The sequence below is a fragment of the Bombina bombina genome, chromosome 3 (assembly GCF_027579735.1).
Source record: "Bombina bombina isolate aBomBom1 chromosome 3, aBomBom1.pri, whole genome shotgun sequence".
Classification (NCBI taxonomy): Eukaryota; Metazoa; Chordata; class Amphibia; order Anura; family Bombinatoridae; genus Bombina; species Bombina bombina.
Window position 1 is genome coordinate 282,115,588 of NC_069501.1, and position 23,329 is coordinate 282,138,916.

The 23,329-nt window shown below is 38.3% G+C and overlaps 1 protein-coding gene across 1 annotated transcript in view; it reads right to left on the bottom strand.

The window, feature by feature from the left end:
* The window catches only part of MLXIPL (MLX interacting protein like), a 382,973-nt gene that overhangs the window by 228,064 nt on the left and 131,580 nt on the right, over positions 1-23,329 (bottom strand). Inside the window, exons 2-4 of the mRNA XM_053706321.1 lie at positions 16,099-16,205; positions 15,647-15,729; positions 14,636-14,725 (exon numbers count right to left, since the gene is read on the bottom strand). Coding sequence (XP_053562296.1) covers positions 14,636-14,725; positions 15,647-15,729; positions 16,099-16,205 — 280 coding nt within the window. The remainder of the gene's footprint in view (positions 1-14,635; positions 14,726-15,646; positions 15,730-16,098; positions 16,206-23,329) is intronic.

Genomic DNA, 23,329 nt, shown 5'->3' on the forward strand with positions numbered 1-23,329 from the left:
AAACCGCAGTTCCCGGACATCGCCGAAACTAACTAAACCTATAAACCACTAAACCGCCATACACCCACATCGACAACACTAACTAAAACACTAACTAAACCTATTAACCCCTAAACCGGTGTTCCCAAACATCGCCAACACTAACTAAAACACTAAAATAAACCTATTAACCCCTAAACTGCCGTTCCCAAACATCAGCAGTCTGGCATGAACCAAAAATTTTTTTTTAATTTTTTTTTGTTTAGGACTCTTGGGCCCCTCAACAAAGACTGGGCCCTGGGCAGCTGCCCCTTTTGCCCTGTGTTAAAGACAACCCTGACCACACTGGGCTAGTATGTCTGTATCTTATATTACCTCCTCTAGATATTTACTTCTCATGACACATGTATATTACAATGCGCTAGTATGTCTGTGTTCTACATTACCTCCTCTAGATATCCGACTCTCATGGCACAGGGATATTACACTGCACTAGTATGTCTATGTTATATTATCCCCTTTAGATATTTGGAACCCATGACACATGTATAATGCACAGCACTAGTATGTCTGTGTTTTATATTACCTTCTTGATATAATCAGCTATACTGACACATATATCTCCCATAGAGCTATTATGTTGGGGTCTAATATTACCTTATCTAGCTATCATGGCACATGTATTTCACACCATTCTAATATGTTTGTATATAATATTACCTCCTATAGTTATATAGCCTTCAAGACACATATATATTACTGTAGGCTACGATGGCTGTGTTATTCAGCTGTCATGACACATGCATTTCACTTTTAGCTAGTATGATAAACAAAGTGCCTCCTCTTAACTGGTTGGTTTCAAGGAGCCCACATACAACTAATTTTATCAAAGTAGTTTAATGGCCTCTATAATATGTCATGATCCAAAAGTCGCTGTAGGCCAAGAGTAGCTCATCCCTAGGAGGTGTTTATTGAATAGAAAACTATACTTAGTGCCTCTAGGATCATCACCTCACATTTTACTTGGGAGCCAAAACGACCATGCTAGTGATTTAGAGGAGACTAACAGATAATTATTAGTAATTTTCCCACCTACAAACAGAAATAGCTTGCCTGTCATCCGGGTATAGGGTCCGTATCGGCATGGCAGGGTTTAAATGCTCAAATTTGTGGAAAATGATCTTTTTATACCTTAATATTCATATGCTTCTGCACCTGTCATCACCTACACACTTATAGTACAGGCAATAACTCAGATTACTACACATAGCTGTTACATGTCTAATATCTTATTAATAGATAATTGTTTGTATTTGTCAGCCCTCTTCTTCTACATTCTATTTGTCTTATATTGAGCCGAAGAGAGACCCGTTTCCTAATGAGCCATATAATTATAATACTGTTAAATCTTTACAATTATCCAGACAAGTACCCCCCCCCCCCCCAACTTTAAAGCAGCTCTTGCCTGCTGACCTGCTGATTTATCCCTATTTTTCCTCAAACAGTCCAGGAGTGACCTCCAATTAACTACCAATTGCCTTTCAATTACTCACCTATTAGGCCCATTGCTGTAGTTACATCATTTCTACAATCCTTAAAGGGACATTAAACCAAAACATTTTCTTTCATGATTAAGATAGAGCATGCAATTTTAAACAACTTCCTAATTCACTTCTATTATCTAATTTGCTTCATTCTCTTGATATTCTTTGCTGAAAAGCATATCTAGATAGGCTCAGCAGCTGCTGATTGGTGGCTGCACATAGATGCCTCGTGAGATTGACTCACCAATGTCTATTTAACCAACAAACGATATCTAAAGAATTAAGCAAATTAGATAATAGAAGTAAATGTGAATGTTGTTAAAAATTGTATTCTCTTTCTGAATCATGAAAGAAAATGTTTGGGTTTAATGTCCCTTTAAGAAAACTATACTTTTATTTAATTTCAACTCTACAAAGAATTTAATTTCTTATAAGTTATCATTATCTTTATATTTACTGGTTAATTTAATTTTTCATGCTAATGTGTCATGCCCAAGATTGTCTTCTATCACTCTAGTTTACCTGCAGTGCAATAAACATTACGTATAGGTCCAAGAGCAGCCTATTGCTAGTTAGGGAGGTTTTAAAAAAATATAAAATGAGGTTTCATTTCTTTTCTGTGTTCTGATTGATTATTATGTCTTTTTTGTTCATGATGATATCTTATGATATATTTTTCTTTATAGGTAGACAACCATTTTGTGTACCATTATAAATATGCACTATAGCTGATTTGATATGATTGTTGTCGTTGTAAAAACACATAATTTCCTATTATGTTACATTGCTTTATAGAAAACCTCAATAAAAATCCTTGATTAAAAAAAAAACCAAACAAACAAAAAAACTTAACACAAAAACAGAGCGTGTCACAGAGAGTGTGAATGTAATAACAATCCGATATGTATTGACATAAAATGATCCACTGTGTAAATTTATGGGTAACTATTGGATTAACATAATTTGACTGCAATCCAATGCAATTTTTGTCTGTTGGGACATAGGAATTAGAAGGTGTATTTAAATTGCAGTAGGATACTACTTTGTTAAAAGCCTGAAGAAACAACCGTGAACAGTCACAAAATGCTAGCTGAGTATTTTATTGTTTTTAATAAACAACTTCTTATTTTAATTTTAATATATGCTGTAATCTTCTTTATTAATCTGTTATAATGTTTTACAATGTACAGTTACACAGTGGGAAGACCAAACTGAGTCTAGACGTGCCTGGGAGCAGTTGGATGGAGAACAGGGAGTTCATAGTGTGGATTTATTGTACATTTAATTTTATTAAACTTACAGAAATGTTAACATTTAAATGTGCGGAGGTGTAAACGTTACTACTTCACTACTATTTCAGAGAAATATGCACATACGCTATGTGTGACTAGAGCATCAGGGTTCAGACACCTTGCCTGCTCAGAAGGTTGGCGGTGATCTGTTGATTTAGCAAAGACTTAAAAGGACAGTCTACTTCAAAAAATGTATTGTTTTATTGTGTAAAAAGACTGCCCCCTTATCTCAGTTCTTTTGACAGACATGCATTTTAGCAAATCAGTGCTGACTCATAAATAACTCCACTGAAGTTAGCACAATAATACCTATATGACACAAATGAACTAGTGAACAATTAGCATATGAGCCTACCTAGGTTTAGCTTTAAACAAAGAATAACAAGAGAACAAAACAAATTTGATGATAAACGTAAATTGGAAAGTTGTTTAAAATTGCCCTATCTGAATCATGAAAGTTTAATTTTGACTAGACTGTCCCTTTAAATTACATCATACAAGCCCCTGCTGTATATGGGCTAGATTACAAGTGGTGCACTAAATAACTTTTTCGCTCGCTCGTTAACTACGGTCAAAGTAGAAATGTATCGTGGCCAGGTTAGCAAAGCAAGTTGAAAGTTAAAAATTAGCGTGAGCAAAAGTACAGTGCATGATAACTTCAGGACTCGGATACCGCACTCGTGCTAACTTCGTCTCACATAGACTTCTATAGGACGCTCTGTAAACAAAAACAGCTAACAATTATTATTTGTGCTAACCCGACATCGCATTCAGCCAACTGCGCTAAACTCGAAGTGAGTTAGAAATATTTTACATTTCTATGTGAAGAACATTGGAATTTCAAGTATTTCTATTCAAAACACATTAAAACACATTTAAAATGAATACAAATATAATATTATTGCACGTTTTAAGGTATTTTACTGTAGTGGCATCTATTGGAAACATTTTTCTAAATATAGGAGGTGGGGAAAAGGGCACACCGGGTCTATCCCACTCCTTACTAATGATTTCTGTAAGCCTTTTAGGTATTGGAAAAACATCAGTGCTCACCGGCTCTGCATAGTATTTATCCAGCCTACACAATTTCTCTGGCACTGCAATTGTGTCACAGTCATTCAGAGCAGCTAATACCTCCCCAAGCAATGTATGGAGGTTCTCAAGCTTAAATTTAAAATTAGAAATCTCTGAATCAGGTCTCCCCGATTCAGAGACGTCACCCACAGGCTGAAGCTCTCCGTCCTCAGGTTCTGCATATTGTGACGCAGTATCAGACATGGCTCTTACAGCATCTACGCGCTCTGTATCTCGTCTAACCCTAGAGCTATCGCGCTTGCCTCTTATTTCAGGCAATCTGGCTAATACCTGTGACAGGGTATTATTCATGATTGCAGCCATGTCCTGCAAAGTAATCGCTATGGGCATCCCTGATGTACTTGGCGCCATATTAGCGTGCGTCCCTCGAGCGGGAGGCGAAGGGTCCGACACGTGGGGAGAGTTAGTCGGCATAACTTCCCCCTCGACAGACCCCTCTGGTGACAATTCTTTTATAGAAAAAGACTGATTTTTACTGTTTAAGGTGAAATCAATACATTTAGTACACATTCTCCTATGGGGCTCCACCATGGCTTTTAAACATAATGAACAAGTAGTTTCCTCAGTGTCAGACATGTTTGTACAGACTAGCAATGGGACTAGCAAGCTTGGAAAACACTTTAAACCAAGTTAACAAGCAATATAAAAAAACGTTACTGTGCCTTTAAGAGAAACAAATTTTGCAAAATTTGAAATAACAGTGAAAAAAGGCAGTTACACAAAATAAATTTTTACAGTGTATGTAACAAGTTAGCAGAGCATTGCACCCACTTGCAAATGGATGATTAACCCCTTAATACCAAAAACTGAATAATAAATGACAAAAACGTTTTTAAACAGTCACAACAACTGCCACAGATCTACTGTGGTTGTTACCCTCCTCAAACACGACTTTTGAAGCCTTTTGAGCCCTTCAGAGATGTCCTGTATCAAGCAGAAGGAAGCTGAGTGTCTCAGTCTGTAATTTTAGCTGCGCAGAAAAACGCTAAAATAGGCCCCTCCCACTCATATTACAACAGTGGAAAGCCTCAGGAAACTGTTTCTAGGCAACAATCAAGCCAGACATGTGGAGAAAAAAACTAGGCCCCAATAAGTTTTGTCACCAAACATATGTAAAAACGATTAACATGCCAGCAAACGTTTTATATTACACTTTTATAAGAGTATGTATCTCTGTTAATAAGCCTGATACCAGTCGCTATTAAATCACTGCATTTAGGCTTAACTTACATTAATCCGGTATCAGCAGAACTTTTCTAGCAAATTCCATCCCTAGAAATATGTTAACTGCACATACCTTATTGCAGGGAAACCTGCACGCCATTCCCCCTCTGAAGTTACCTCACTCCTCAGAATATGTGAGAACAGCAATGGATCTTAGTTACTTCTGCTAAGATCATAGAAATCACAGGCAGATTCTTCTTCTAATGCTGCCTTTGATAAAACAGTACACTCCGGTACCATTTAAAAATAACAAACTTTTGATTGAAGTTAAGAAACTAACTATAATACACCACACTCCTCTTACTACATCCATCTTTGTTGAGAGTTGCAAGAGAATGACTGGATATGACAGTGAGGGGAGGAGCTATATAGCAGCTCTGCTGTGGGTGATCCTCTTGCAACGTCCTGTTGGGGAGGAGAATATCCCACAAGTAATGGATGATCCGTGGACTGGATACACTTAACAAGAGAAAAAAAGTTACAAACATTAAAAAAATATTACAACAGTTTTAAACTACTTACACCTAATCTAAGCCCGTTAATAAAATAACAAAGCCCCCCAAAATAAAAAAATGCCCTACCCTATTCTAAATTACGAAAGTTAACAGATCTATTACCTTACCAGCCCTTAAAAGGGCCTTTTGCGGGGCATGCCCCAAAGTATTCAGCTCTTTTGCCTGAAAAAAAAAAATACAACCCCCCCCAACATTAAAACCCACCACCCACACACCCCTACTCTAACCCAAACCCCCCTTAAATAAACCTAACACTACCCCCCTGAAGATCATCCTACCTTTAGCCGTCTTCAGCCAGCCGACCACCGATGGAACAGAAGAGGACATCCGCAGCGGCCGAAGTCATCATCCAAGGGGCGCTGAAGAAGTCTTCCATCCGATTGAAGTCATCATCCAACGGGCGCTGAAGAGGTCTTCCATCCGATTGAAGTCTTCATCCAGGCGGCGTCTTCAATCTTCATCCATCTGGAGCGGAGCGCAGCCATCTTCAGACGAGCCGATGCGGAGCCATCTTCTTCCACCGACGACTTACCGACGAATGACGGTTCCTTTAAGTGACGTCATCCAAGATGGCGTCCCTCGAATTCCGATTGGCTGATAGGATTCTATCAGCCAATCGGAATTAAAGTAGGAAAAATCTGATTGGCTGATTAGGAATAATTTAGTTAATGATAGTGTAGTGTTAGGTGTAATTGTAACTTAGGTTAGGATTTATTTTACAGGTAAATTTGTCTTTATGTTAACTAAGTAGCTATTAAATAGTTAATAACTATTTAATAGCTATTGTAGCTAGTTAAAATAAATTGAAAGGTAAGTATTTAGTTTTAAATAGGATTAATTTAGTTAATAAGAGTTATAATATTTAGATGTATTTAATTAATATTTAAGTTAGGGGATGTTAGGGTTAGACTTAGGTTTAGGGGTTAATAATTTTATTATAGTGGCGTCTGTGTAGGGGGGGCAGGATAGGGGTTAATAAATTTATTATAGGTGGCGACGGTGTAGGGGGGGCAGGATAGGGGTTAATAAATTTATTATAGGTGGCGACGGTGTAGGGGGGGCAGATTAGGGGTTAATAAGTTTAATATAGGTGGCGGCGGGGTCCGGGAGAGGCGGTTTAGGGGTTAAACAATTTATTTAGTTGCGACGAGGTCCGGGATCGGCAGGATAGGGGTTAATAAATTTATTATAGGTGGCGACGGTGTAGGGGGGGCAGGATAGGGGTTAATAAATTTATTATAGGTGGCGACGGTGTAGGGGGGCAGATTAGGGGTTAATAAGTTTAATATAGGTGGCGGCGGGGTCCGGGAGAGGCGGTTTAGGGGTTAAACAATTTATTTAGTTGCGGCGAGGTCCGGGATCGGCAGGATAGGGGTTAATAACTTTCTATTGATTCTATCAGCCAATCGGAATTAAAGTAGGAAAAATCTGATTGGCTGATTAGGAATAATTTAGTTAATGATAGTGTAGTGTTAGGTGTAATTGTAACTTAGGTTAGGATTTATTTTACAGGTAAATTTGTCTTTATGTTAACTAAGTAGCTATTAAATAGTTAATAACTATTTAATAGCTATTGTAGCTAGTTAAAATAAATTGAAAGGTAAGTATTTAGTTTTAAATAGGATTAATTTAGTTAATAAGAGTTATAATATTTAGATGTATTTAATTAATATTTAAGTTAGGGGATGTTAGGGTTAGACTTAGGTTTAGGGGTTAATAATTTTATTATAGTGGCGTCTGTGTAGGGGGGGCAGGATAGGGGTTAATAAATTTATTATAGGTGGTGACGGTGTAGGGGGGGCAGGATAGGGGTTAATAAATTTATTATAGGTGGCGACGGTGTAGGGGGGGCAGATTAGGGGTTAATAAGTTTAATATAGGTGGCGGCGGGGTCCGGGAGAGGCGGTTTAGGGGTTAAACAATTTATTTAGTTGCGACGAGGTCCGGGATCGGCAGGATAGGGGTTAATAAATTTATTATAGGTGGCGACGGTGTAGGGGGGGCAGGATAGGGGTTACTAAATTTATTATAGGTGGCGACGGTGTAGGGGGGCAGATTAGGGGTTAATAAGTTTAATATAGGTGGCGGCGGGGTCCGGGAGAGGCGGTTTAGGGGTTAAACAATTTATTTAGTTGCGGCGAGGTCCGGGATCGGCAGGATAGGGGTTAATAACTTTATTATAGGTGGCGAAGGTATAGGGGGGCAGGATAGGGGTTACTAGGTATAATGTAGGTGGCGGCAGGGTCCGGGAGCGGCGGTTTAGGGGTTAATACATTTATTATAGTTGCGGCGGGGTCTAGGAGCGGGGGTTTAGGGGTTAATAACTTTATTTAGTTGCGGGGGGCTCCGGGGGAGCCGGTATAGGGGGTAGAACAGTGTAGTTTAGTGTGGGTGCTGAGTGACAGGCTAGCAATAAAGCTGGGAAAAAGCCGAAGAGCAGCGAGATCGGATGAGTGATAACTATCACAGTCCGCTGCTCATCGCCCCGTACTTGGTGCGCGGCTTTTTGACAGCTTTATTGATAACTTTGACGAGCATATTCAGGTCCGCGGCGGCGATGGTAGGCGAGTTTAGGCGGGCGTATTGGGGTCGGCGATGGCAGGTAAGTAGACCCGTTGATAACTAGAGGCCTTTATATCTTCACGGAGGTTTATCTGTGATTATCTCCTCTGTTTGTACAATTGTTAATTGTAATTTTTGTGCACGGAACCCTGTTGTGATATGTTTTGCTGCAGTGTGTTTTTTTTCAGGGTTATAAGGTATCCCTAGTTTATTACTAATATCAAGCTTAATATGTGGTTGCTGGGTTTATCCTTTTTTGTTCTTTTATTAGTAATTTCATTTTTTAATAAACCTCTGTGCACCATAATTTATTTTTGTATGTGGTATCTTGACCTACGCTAATTACACCCCTGGTTTAGCTGTTTCTTTTGTTTTATATATATATATATATATATATATATATACACACAGTATGTATATGTTTATATGTGTGTACATATGTATTTATATGTGTATATATGTATTTACAGACATATAAACATAAATACATATGTACACATTTATAGACAAATATATATATATATTGGGGCCCTTTGCAGTCAAGTAGACGAAAACAAGAAAAATCATATTTATGCAATATTCATCATTGATAAAGTGTTGTACTGTGTATTTACTGTAAATATTTCACATGATCTATTTTTAAATATATATATATATATATATATATATATGTATATATCTATACTTATATATAATCATCTATACTGTGTATATATAGGTATAGATATGTATTGTACCAGAATACCATCAGCTATATATACAGGGAGTGCAGAATTATTAGGCAAGTTGTATTTTTGAGGATTAATTTTATTATTGAACAACAACCATGTTCTCAATGAACCCAAAAAACTCATTAATATCAAAGCTGAATATTTTTGGAAGCAGTTTTTAGTTTGTTTTTAGTTTTAGCTATTTTAGGGGGATATCTGTGTGTGCAGGTGACTATTACTGTGCATAATTATTAGGCAACTTAACAAAAACAAATATATACCCATTTCAATTATTTATTTTTACCAGTGAAACCAATATAACATCTCAACATTGACAAATATACATTTCTGACATTCAAAACAAAACAAAAACAAATCAGTGACCAATATAGCCACCTTTCTTTGCAAGGACACTCAAAAGCCTGCCATCCATGGATTCTGTCAGTGTTTTGATCTGTTCACCATCAACATTGCGTGCAGCAGCAACCACAGCCTCCCAGACACTGTTCAGAGAGGTGTACTGTTTTCCCTCCTTGTAAATCTCACATTTGATGATGGACCACAGGTTCTCAATGGGGTTCAGATCAGGTGAACAAGGAGGCCATGTCATTAGATTTTCTTCTTTTATACCCTTTCTTGCCAGCCACGCTGTGGAGTACTTGGACGCGTGTGATGGAGCATTGTCCTGCATGAAAATCATGTTTTTCTTGAAGGATGCAGACTTCTTCCTGTACCACTGCTTGAAGAAGGTGTCTTCCAGAAACTGGCAGTAGGACTGGGAGTTGAGCTTGACTCCATCCTCAACCCGAAAAGGCCCCACAAGCTCATCTTTGATGATACCAGCCCAAACCAGTACTCCACCTCCACCTTGCTGGCGTCTGAGTCGAACTGGAGCTCTCTGCCCTTTACCAATCCAGCCACGGGCCCATCCATCTGGCCCATCAAGACTCACTCTCATTTCATCAGTCCATAAAACCTTAGAAAAATCAGTCTTGAGATATTTCTTGGCCCAGTCTTGACGTTTCAGCTTGTGTGTCTTGTTCAGTGGTGGTCGTCTTTCAGCCTTTCTTACCTTGGCCATGTCTCTGAGTATTGCACACCTTGTGCTTTTGGGCACTCCAGTGATGTTGCAGCTCTGAAATATGGCCAAACTGGTGGCAAGTGGCATCTTGGCAGCTGCACGCTTGACTTTTCTCAGTTCATGGGCAGTTATTTTGCGCCTTGGTTTTTCCACACGCTTCTTGCGACCCTGTTGACTATTTTGAATGAAACGCTTGATTGTTCGATGATCACGCTTCAGAAGCTTTGCAATTTTAAGAGTGCTGCATCCCTCTGCAAGATATCTCACTATTTTTGACTTTTCTGAGCCTGTCAAGTCCTTCTTTTGACCCATTTTGCCAAAGGAAAGGAAGTTGCCTAATAATTATGCACACCTGATATAGGGTGTTGATGTCATTAGACCACACCCCTTCTCATTACAGAGATGCACATCACCTAATATGCTTAATTGGTAGTAGGCTTTCGAGCCTATACAGCTTGGAGTAAGACAACATGCATAAAGAGGATGATGTGGTCAAAATACTAATTTGCCTAATAATTCTGCACTCCCTGTAGAAATATGTATCTATGAATAAATAGAACATATTATGTTACGTGAAGAATATTGGAAGTTAAAAAAAAAAATCATGTTCGGTTATCGCACTTGAGAATATGCAGTTGTGTTTGTGCTTGAGTAGGTTTTTTCCACTTTTTTCTCCATTGATGTCTATGTAATACATTATCGTGCGCGCAATATTATGTCAGTCTTTTTACGTGCATTGGGTTAGCATGCAAGAGAAAACAGTTTACTTTCAACTTAATACGAGCGCTACCCAATGTGCTCAAAAAGTTTACTTCTAGCAGAGTTAGCGCTCAAGGGGGAGCGTTGAATACTGCTCCATTTGTAACCTGGCCCAATATTGGTACAGCTCTTGTTTGATATTGGATTGATGATTTACCAGTATGTTATTATATGTAGCACTGTTGTTAGAACATACAAGGCTTGATGCACAGAAATGTTGTTATACTCTTTAAGCAATATTACAAGTGGAGTGCAAAAGTATTAGCGCTATTATGTGTTGACATTGCTCAAACACAAAAATAGCGCTTCTATTTTTGCTCTTACAATACAAGTCAAGTTATTGTCATCTCTTGAGCAATAGTCTATAGTGCTAATATCTCCATGTCGGATAGCGCAGGTGCATTTCCTCACATAAAGGACTTCATTGAAGACGTGCAGTTACATTTGTGTTGGAGACTACTTTACCACTAAGCCGATGATGCGCAAATAATCCACTCTAGTAGCGGAGTTCTTTATGTGGTTCTCTGCTACGTCACTTTTCAGAAACCATTTTTCAATTTTAAATAGAAGCATTTTTGATAATGTAAGTACATTTGTTAATAATGGCAAACAACCAAATTTCGGCCGAATATAAAAATCATTATTAAACAAGTATATTACTTTCAGTTTTAAAGAATAAAGTTAATTTTAAACCTGATCTGAAATTGTTTATCAAAATGTACAGATGCTTAATTATTAAGTATCCAGATGTCATAGGGCAATATCAAAACACTAACAAGCAGCAGTTCACAGGTTATGTATATACTATAATGTAGAACTGATTGCATATTTTATTTCTTGTTAATCTTTGTGTAAATTCCAACATGTGCTCTTTTCATACATAGGTTTTATCAGCGTGCAAGGCGCCATCTAGTGGCAAACATAAAGTCAATACACCCTGCTCAATTCATAAAATGTACTAGTAAATCAAACATGAAAACTTTATATATATAAACAATTTAGCATTGCATTGCATGTTACCTTCACATAAAATATGCACTTTAAAAGCACTTAAACTGTAATTTTGTTAACAAAATTTGTAAAGTAAAAAGAACACAAGGGATGCATTGCATAGAAATGCAAGAATGTTTATCTGGTGCTTTTTGCTTCAGCCAATTAAAGGGATATGAAACCCAAATGTTTTCTTTCATGATTCAGATAGAGCACAGAATTTTAAGAAACATTTTAATTTACTCCTATTATAATTGTTTTTTGCTCTCTTGGTATATTTATTTGAAAAGCAGGAATGTAAGCTTTGGAGCCGGTCCATTTTTGGTTGAGCATCTAGGTAGCGCTTGCTGATTGGTAGATTTTTCAAAAGCGCGCTCCATTGAAGTTTAGGTGAGAAGTTAATAAAGCGATTGTGATATCTGAAGTCCTGAAGATGGTGTACAAATACTTAGTGCAACATTTGTAATCTGGTCCAAAATGTCAGATTAAATTAACTGTGGCACAAATGTAGGCAATCACTGTATAGTATGTAGCAGGGCCAGGCAAACTGCAGCTTTCTTATATGTGCCGTATACACTTCACAGGCAAAATAAAGAATGCATATATATTGCATATATTTCTTAACTATACTTAATTAAACAGTTTATGAGAAATTTCTTGTGAGTTTGGTGACCCTTTAAATGTGTTCTACTGATAAGCAGAAAATGATCATTCTGGTTTTTGACATCCGCTCTGGCTGGTGCACAATACAATAAAATTGTAAGCAGGGGGATATCTAGACTTCACTGTGCCCCAGGTCAGGCCCCCTATTTAAACAGTGCCCTTTCTAGCAGTTTGCTGAGCCAGCTGAAAGTCATCTTTCCCTCTTGTTTACTCTAGAGGATATGCATTTGCACAAATATGATAGCAGTTTTTTCTGTACACTAACAGTATGATGACCATTCTGGAAACCATACACTTTCTTAAACTGTAAGGCTTTTTGTAGGGTAGGCACAAGTAAGGCTAGACACGAGGAGGTGCAGGTGCTGTACCAACCTCCCCAGTAGCAATGCTGCCACTAATTATAAAGACAAATAGGTCCTCTAGAGATGTGGACCCCGTCTTATGTGAGACCCCTATAGTTACACCCCTGGTTCTAAGCTAAAGCCATTGACTAAACTCAGCTAGCTCCTTTAGGAAGCAAGATACCAAGGGGGAACACTTTAACTGTAGACATCAGTAACTGTAGTTGATGCTGTTCAAGTAATAGCAAAATTATATAAAACATACTGAGTGTAAGTGATTTGTGTATACTTAACATGCATTAAGTTCATTACATTTTCTCTTCTTCTCATGTGGTATGAAAAACAGATATATAAATGGAGACAGTGGATTTTTACCAGAGTGTTTTCTTTTCCCCTCCCCCCGAAAGTTCAATATATTTAGATCAAGAAGAAATGTAAAGGTTTGCTCTTAAAGGGATATGAAAAAACAAATTTAAAGGGAAAGTAAAGTAAAAATGAAACGCTCATGGCAGCAGTTTTGCAACAATGCATTTGATCACTAGATGGCAGCAGTTGGCATATACTGTATGTATAATATTATTAAAAGTGATCTTGCAAAACAATAGCCATATAGTGCAGTGTATACTCTGGAACCTACCTACTTGCTTTTCCACTAAGGCAATCAAGTGATCAAAGTGCATCTGACAGAATAAGTAAATGATTTTTTAAACTGCAAATAAATTCTGGGTTTCGTATCCCTTTAACATTTCTCAGTATATTTTCTATTAAGAGTGCTCTGTAGCCAAATGCTCTTGTTCATGGATATTAAGCTGCAAACATATCCCAGTATTTGTAATCACAAAACCCTACTGACAAGTTTTAAGATATCTTTTTAGCATCAGTAGGAAAATACTAAAACTGTCTTCCAATCCATTGCTTCTAAGCAGTACTGTAGTAGGATTAAAACAATTTAGCAACAGGTTTTTTGACTTCTCTATAATACAGAACCTATGCACTTTCTACATTTTAGGAGCAGGTTCTTAAGAACTGGTGAGAACAGACTGAATCCCACCACTGCTCAAAAATGTTAAATATTTATCAAGCCCTTCTCCTCCGTATGACTGCAGGTTCTCACAAGAGAACCTGCAATCATTATTTATCACACAGCGGTCATTAGACCGCGGCTTCCCTACCCTCTCTTCTCATCTACCTAATCTCTCCAGTCATGTCCGATGGGGCAGATTGACAGCCCCAGCCCGTGCTGTGTGCGGGCAGGGGGCGGGATTGCACGCAAGTACAAAATAGCGCTTGTGTGCAATGTTACATTTTGACAGTGGATTGCTGCCTGCCAGAGGAGATTAATCGAGCCCTAAGGGGCAGATGTATTATTGTCCGGACAGACAAAATTCACAGGTAGTGAACCTGTGAGCCAGAGACCACAAATTGTGGGGCTGATTTGCTCCCTGAGTTTATCATTGCATAAGTGTGCACTGCTGTTTCAAATATATTCTTCATTTTCTACATTACTGGTTAGGGTCTAAGGCTAATTCCTCACTAATATCAAAACGATTAGGAAAATAACTATAAAAGTGATACAAAAAAACAACTCCCCTCTTCCTGAATATTATACACAGCATGACCCCGGTGTCTATTTAATTACTGAATTTGTTCACTCGTTTGAGGTCAAAATGTTTCTTTACATGGGTGAACAAAGCTCTGTAGCATGAAAAACACAACCTATAAATGCTCAATAGTAAATATCACTTTCTTCCTGCTAGCATATTAGTAAATATTTGATTCCAAGGTCTTTGCAGGAGCTGAAATAAACGTCATGAGCCTTAATTGTGTGCAAGAGGAGTAACAAGGAAAAAATGCTTTGTGATAAAGCAATAATATCTTACACGTTTCTTGTAGTAAATTCTCCATTTATGATACTCCTTCATCACTACTTCAATGCGGCGTTTCCAGTAGTTTCCCTCTAACACTACTGCCTGCAACAATGTAAAACGAAGAGGAGACAGAACTGATGATTGTTATGAAGTATTTACACAACAACATATGCACTGTTTGCACACAACAGATATTTACAATAAATTATAACGTACACATACAACTTGATCACAGCTTCAAAATCTTTATTTTCCTATATTAATTATATAAAAAGTCTACATCATCATTGTCATTTTTTGCAGGACTACAATAATATTATTTATTGATTTTATTTGGTACGCTCCCTTTATAGGGCACAGGTCCAAAACCTCTTTTTATTTTACAGCAGTATGAGTTGTCAGATATACAGAGAAAGCACATGCAATGCACATACTACTATATGTGGTCAGGATTATTTTGGAATATACTGAAGGTATGGGGGAAATGAGAGGAACACAATGTGTAAATAAAATATATTTTTAAGCATTTAAAGGCTTTCATTGTGTGGTATATCTAGAGTTTATGGGGTCAATTTACTAATGTGCGAGCGGACATGATACGATGTAGCGTATCATGTCCTCTGCACATCGATAAATGCGACAGCATATGCTGTTGGCATTTATCATTGCACCAGCAGTTCTTGTGAACTGCTGGTGCAATACCGCCCCCCTGCAGGGGGTGTCAATCAACCCTATCGTATTCGATCGGGTTGATTTCTGTCCGCCGCCTTTAGACCTCTGATTCATAACTTCTGTTTCCAGCGAGCGTGAAGGCTCACCGGCAACACAGGGCATCAAGCTCCATACGGATCTTGATAAATTGACCCCAATGTGTAAAAGCATTTTCACATTTATTTCCCCATTAATTCTAGTATTATCTAGTATTAGTATTAGCTGCAGAATCTGTTGGCGCTCTACAAATACCTGATAATAATAATAATAATAATATATATATATATGTCTTTTCCCTTTACTCAATATTACCTCTGGTTTCCTGTGATCATCTCCCTCTAATCCATCAAGGGGTGTTACAAAGCCACATACTGAAGTCTTCCTTTTCTCTACATCTAGAAAGCAAATAGTTGTTATTGTTTATAGTCTCAGGTGCATGTTGTTTGCCACTCACATATTAAGGTGTGGTAAGTGGGCACTTATAATGCCAAATGCTCCCACTGCATATATTGTTATCTCTGTACACCTAATGTTATTATTTAAAGAAAATAAAAAGATATGTATGTGTTTTAGACACAAGCTTTCATTAATTAAAAGATCTTAGTGAAACTGCTGTTTGAGAAAATGAAAGTGCATTCCATACAATATAACATAAGTCTTTCAAACAGATTTTAAGAAAGTTATTAAGTTAAAAGCGATTTGATAATTATATGAATTTAATTATATTTTAAAAGTTAATGTGTACCAGGGAGTTTGTTACTTACATTGTAAGTACCAGGCTCTCCAGATAGCATTGTTCAGGCGAATTTTGTCTCTCCACAGCAGTCTCAAGCCCTTAAAATTCTTCCATTTTGGGGAGACCAGCTTGCCACTACAAAAAAGCAAATTTACTACGTTATATTTTTTCAAAGCAAATTTTGCCTCTACTGAAAAAAGTAGATTAAAAAACATAACTTGAGGCTTTACCAAGGAGATTTACTCTTTTGCATAATTATTCCAAATTTAGCAAAGTACTCAGAGGGTGCACCAGCATCTACCTGGCATATTGTTCATATGTTACAGACCCAGGTATGCATACATGGGTTTTCTTCTTAAATATCTGTGTACTATTTTTGTTTCCACCTTATCATTCGCCTCACAATCAGTACCAACATTCTGAAGTAACAACTTGATGGTATCAAGCAAATTAACCATCACTCTGAAAAGGTTCTCATTTGCATTAATTAATCCAAAAATCATTCAAATTCAAAAGTTAACCACTCTTCAATTTTCTCAAAGTAAAGTACTGGTACAGCTTACATTGTTCAAAGACTCTCGATGGGCGAATGTGCTGACAGTGCAATTCATTTGGTAGAACAAATAGTCCAGTAGACATTTGTTTTTGGACAATCGAATGTTGATAAGAATGAAAATCCATTAAAATTTGGTAATCAAATGTTATTTCCGGTTTTCGAATATTACTTTTGTTTTTGAATGTTCATAATTAGATTGAATATCCACATTAGAAATTTCGAATTTAACTTCGATTTAACAGATACTATTCAGAAGTTCAATAGGTCATGTGATTGGGAATTTAGTAAATTGAGACATAATAGATACAAATATATAAATTCAAATATTGCATAATTACATTACATTTAAAAAGAGCATTAGAAATACTATTACAAACATATTGATTAAGACAAAGTTCCCAGTATAAATGTCATTCACAAAAAGTAAACACAACCCTGGTGCTCTGTATTGCCAATATTGCCAAACACATCAATATTGAATAAAGCACGTATAGGAAAGTGTACACAGGGAGCAATAAACAAACAATACAGCTTGTGTCTGAAAAGTTTCATAAGATGATTAGCGTTCCTCTAAAGGGTGTTAATTACACACTCACCCCTCATGATCTGTAAAAGCCGGAACAGATGCCAATACGAAAATCCAAGTGCCATATGTGAACCACAGCTCCGGTGTGGAATTATTCACTGTGCATACCTTGTTCGTGTACGGCTGGTTCCTATGCCGGTCACTCTCCTTGAGTGTGGCATGTGACGTCACTGTTGGGGGGGGGTTGTGAATGTCTCTCCAATCCGCTCCCACTGCTTGAACTCTCTGACATTTAGGCAGAAGGCTAATCGCACCAGGTGAGGGCTAATGAGACCCTGATGATAGAACGGACTCCTTGTAGTCCAAAATCAAATGTAGAACAAAGAAAAAGTTTGGATCTCTAGGCAAGTTAAAATCCAAAAAACTTTATTGTATAAATCCAGATAAAAAAATCCAATACCACCAGCACAGAAAACAAAAACAAGAGACAGCTGGTCTTACTAGTTTCGGCATTATGCCGTAATCATAGACTTATTTTAACTTGCCTAGAGATTCTAAACATATTGATTCAACTTTTTCTAATTCGAATATTGGATAATTCAAATCAAATTATTAGAAAATTTTGAATAGAATATTACATTTAAAGAAAGCATTAGAAATACTATTGCATTAAACAAATGTTAGATTGTTGTACAAACATTCCTAATTTGAAATGAACAAACATGTTAAAATTTGTTTCATTTTTTATATGTTGCAAAACATTAGCCCATCCCTACTGAAAACCACAAAGCACTTAGCACACCTATACTGTATAAGACCCCAAAGGATGGTTGAATTACTTGCAGGAATTTTCCTTTTTTTTTTTTTTTTCTAGTCCATAAAAGTAGACCAAAATGCACTAAACCATTGGTGGTCATTCTATGCTCTCTGCCACCTCTTCCCTCCTTTGCATTGTTTACAGCACTGTGCGGTAGTGCTTTTCAGAGAGCAACATGGATGGTCTTTGCATGGGAAATTAAAAGGCAAATAGGCTCCCTCACTTAACTGGACCGCTAACCAGCACTGTATGTCCCTGAGCCCTATACCGGGAGCCTTTGAATACACAAGGAGTTACCTTCACAAAAGGCGCTCCTTTCCGCTATCACAGGGTGGTAACCAAAGGCTTCATAACACACAGGAGGCAATCCCTGGTCGGCACATATTCAGTGGAGAGCCGATACAGAAGGAGCACACTGCCGTACTCTGGCTGCTCACAGTAAACACATCCTTTGTTACGGAGGTAAGGACTGTTGGGCAGAAGCTCACTATTACTCCCCATAGCGCTTGTCTTATTCATCTCCAGCCTGTATGCTTTTGTTAAGCCCATATTATACAATAGTACCAGACAACTCCAGTCATCTAGGAATTATTTTATATCACACATAAAGTTTGTCTGTACTTGGATGGCCATTTTGGAACCAACATACAGCATCACACTCACCTGTATTATTGAGGTCTACTGCCTGTACCCACGTTAAGCAGTACTCAAAAGGGTTGTGGTGTACTGCAAAAGGAGTCACGTGGGAAACAGCCTAATTTACCTAAATGATACCTCGCCCCATGTTATGTACTAAGGGGCACAAAACATATCTGCCCTGCATCTATATATTTTTTTTTTTCCTCTGGAGCCATAGAGTTAACTCTACAACTACATCACCTCAGTGGGCACTAGCAATTCAGTTATACTGGAGAACCTTTTTGGCAACTTCATAAAGCAGCACCCTCCTCCCTTTCCTGCAGGGTATTTATACCTGTGGGTCACATCCCCCTTCCATTTATCCACTTCGCCTATAGGGGGCAACTCCCTAGGAGGGTGGCTGTATATAAGAAGGCATATATCAAACCTCTGTTTTTTGGTTCCTTTATCTCTCTCCACTAGGGGTCCACTACTTTAACAAAGCTTTTTTCCACGCCCAGAACACTATTTTCATACCAGAAGTAACAATACCTAACATGCTGCACTAAACCCCCAGCTGTAGGGGAGCCGGGCGGTATATATACCCCCCTGACCCATTTATCATTAAGGAAGGTTCCTACTCCAGACACATTTACAGTATCTTCCTGTTAGGTCCACTTTGGGATCTTACTATTCACGACCAAGATGGCTCACAACATGAGGAAGAAGCAGAAGCACCAATATCATCCTAAAAGGACTTTAAATGATCATTTCCACAGTAATCCTCTCTCTGACCCGGAAGTTTCAGAAGAAGACTCCAGAGACACTGCCTCCTTGTATAGTGAAGTCGCCAAATCTACTACCTCTTCTAAAGATCGGTGCAATGTCTTCCAAACTGCCATTCTTGACTCCATTAAAGCTCTAGCAGATAAGATGGACACTCACCATTCATCTCTCAAACAGGATCTCAGGCAATCAGTGAGTGAGCTGAAGAGGGACATTGCTTCCCTTGGGGAGCGCACGGAGACATTGGAACGCAAGCATGAGGACCTCAGTATGGATCACTCCAACCTCCTTGCATACTCCCAAAATCTGGCAGAACAGATCTCGGACCTAGAGACAAAGCTAGCGGACCTAGAAGACAGGTCCCGGCACAACAATCTTCGCATCAGAGGGGTACCTGAAGATGTTGGCTCGACCGACTTACATAACTATCTCTCCGGACTTTTCACTGAGCTTATCGGATCCTCTACAGAACAAGAGTCTCTAATAGACAGAGCTCATAGAGCTCTACGCCCGCGAAATTCATCATAAGATGTGCCAAGAGACATTATAGTCCGATTGCACTACTATACATTTAAAGAATCCTTAGAGCCTCCTTCTCAAATAACAATCTGACAGCGCCATCTGATACAATACAAATATTCCCAGATCTTTCCCCACATACGTTGGCTAAACGCAGAACATTTCAATAACTTACACAACATCTTCGTCGCCATAATATAAAATACAGATGGGGGTTTCCTGTAAAGATTTTTTTCCAGCACAAGGACCACTCATATGTTGTCTCCAAACCCGATCAAGGGATGAAGATTCTACAATCACTGGACCTTACCCAAGCAATAGACCAGAACCTCCAGGACCCGGAACAGTCAGGATCCTTAAACTCAGCTGCACCTGAATGGCAACCATTGCCCAGAAGATCCATTTCACAAGCTAAAAGATCAGAAGCTCAGGACCCTAAGACTCTACCCTAACACAACATCTCCTCTCTTACCTTAAGGTTGTTTGATTAAACCTGTCCAGGGGGTTGGTACGAGCCCACATACGGGTACTTATCTTACCCTCTTCCCTCTTTATTACCTCTCCTTCCCCCTGGAGGGACCTTTAAACATCTCACAACAACAGCTGGACCATGTTATCTATAGCCAGAATGAGCTTACTCACTGTCCTAAACACAGCTCATCATTCTTCGCAACTACTATCGACAGACAGGTCTGATTTACAGGGGTATGCCCCACTTTGTATAACATTGTTATGTGTTTGTTTATTCAGGACTTGTTTACTTCATATGTTTTAGCAACCTCTCTTCACAGAAATCCATGTTACCTATTTCACACAGTATAGGTTTCATCCTCAACAAGTACACGCAACCATGAACACACTTACTAACTACTACTACGCATAATCGCCAAGAGAGAGATAGGGATTAGTTACAAGACCACCTCCTATACCTCGCACCCCTTGTACTCGGAGCCCCAATCATAGATCACTAAATAGATGACCTTTTCAGACTTATACCAATTATTTATGTCCTTTAGAATACATATGATAGATTAGCGCCTCTTTGGCACATGCGTCCTCAAAAAAAAAATTGATATCTACTTCTCACTTAAAAGTGGTAGTTTATAGATAAGATTGTAGAAGATGGACTCCTGTTAAAATGTCTGTTCATATCTGCTGAAAGCACATATATACTACAAAATTCTAATTGTTTTTTTTTTGTTTGTTTTTTAAGATAGCAGAATATAGACAAAAATGATGTAAGACTATTTTTGGAATGTTTACTTACGTTTACTAGTCATGTTGTACTTAGTTATAGTACCTTTAATGTTTTGAGACTATTACTGTACTTGGTAAGTCGCTGGGGGAATATACATACGGGCAATTACCAGAAATTAAACTACCTCCACCCTCACACATACTAGACCTAAATTTGGGCATCACATCTGAATGATTTATCTTCACCTCTTATGTGACTAATAAGAATTCCTTTACCTCCTTAACCCCCCCCCCCCCAAACAACTTAAGCTCGCTATGTTGTCCTAGTGAACAACTAACACCACTTATGTCCTCCAGCGACAGACCCCTATCTCACTTCTGTTTTGTGGTACCTAATTTTATATGTCAGCTATTGCTTTACTTATCATAAGCTCAAACTACAAAAGATGTTAACCTTCTTTGAGGCTTTTTAGGTAAATATGTTAGAAGATACTTACCATGACACTTAAATCTAACATAGAACTTCAGGCTTTCTTATGCCTCCTTTCTTATCCCTGCCCTTTTATGTCTCATGTCAGGGGGGATTCTATTTCCGTCAGGCTCCCCCTATACACCCCTTATTTTATTTCGTATTAACCTGATCCATAGATTATATTAACCCAAGAATATTATCAAATTACCCTCCACTCTGCTCATTCTTTTATAGCTTTACTTCTGCTCTAATTCATCCCTTACCACTTGTAATTAGCAGAAGTACTATTTTTCCACTCTCCGCCTCCCTTTAATTAACTAACTATATTTCAATTATCTCATACATGATAATTCTTTTTTTCTCTCTACCTACAATTGAGCGGATCTTGTCTGCTAAAATACCTTATAATATCCACCATTACCCCAAGTACAGCTGAATCATACATTTATTGAGACCGAAATTTTGATTTCCCTTATAGTTTGGTTGAGAAGAAGTCAGCGTTCTTAGTGATTGAATAACATCCAAGCCCTTATCCCGTCCTTATACCCCTCATTAATTGCATCTCCCCCTCTTCCATCCCCTCCTTTTTTTTTTTTTTTTCTTATCTTCTCCTTTTCCGCTCTGGATGGATATGGAGGGACGTCGTCTCCTAACCATAAATGCCCAGGGTCTTAACTCCCCCACGAAACGTAATTTATTGATGTACCTCTTGAGAAAATCCAAGATAGACGTAGCACTTATAAAAGAGACCCATTGGACGTTAGATAGAAGTGCTACACTTATATCTAGGGGACATCCGATAGTCTTGGAGGCCTTGTTTTAGTCCAAATCTAGAGGATTACCATTTACCTTAGTAAAAATATCCAATATGAGTCTATCTATTTGGAACTAGATCCCCAAGCCTGCTACATCATACATGTATGTAAAATAAATAGTCATCTTGTCACCCTAGTAGATATCTATATACCTAACTCTAAACAAATCAAATTCATGACAAAACTATTAAAATCGGTGTCAGTTGTGAAGCAGGGGGAATTCATTCTAGGAGGGGACTTTAATTTGATATGGGATCCGAACCTGGATAGGATGGGGCCTAAGATATCTACTTTAGAGAGAGCAACTCACACTCTCTCCAGGGCATTCCAAAAACTCATCAGTCAATATGATCTATATGACCCCTGGAGAGCGACACACCCACAAGAAAGGGAGTACACATTCTATTCTCCCCCACACAGATCATTCACCTGCATAGATTACTTCTTTATTAGCACCAGACTGTTGGATAACTATCTCATACAAAAATACTACCAGTTTCTTGGTCGGATCACGACGCTGTCACCCTATCTACGAGCCCACGCGTTATTCATTATTCCCTTCCCACGTGGAAGCTTAAAGATTACCTTGTTAGGGATCCCCTCATTAAAACAGAGATACAGGAGAAGATGATAGAATTCCTAACCATCAATGACAACCCTCAGACCCCAATAGAGATAGTATGGGCTACTCTTAAGGCCTATCTTAGAGGTCACTTCATTGCAATTGACACAGATAAACGCAGTTCACAGGGAGCTCCCTTAGCAACTCTGGTTATCCGACTTAGAAAGCTCTGACCAACATTAAATGTCTCGTACTCCAGCTCGGTAACCCTAGAAATTGCTGATGTTACCAAACAAATTCAGGAGTTAGAGCTTCAAAAGACGTATGATACGCTAGAGAAATTTAAGAGGATCTTTTATCACCATAGTAACAAAGCCTCCACACTATTAGC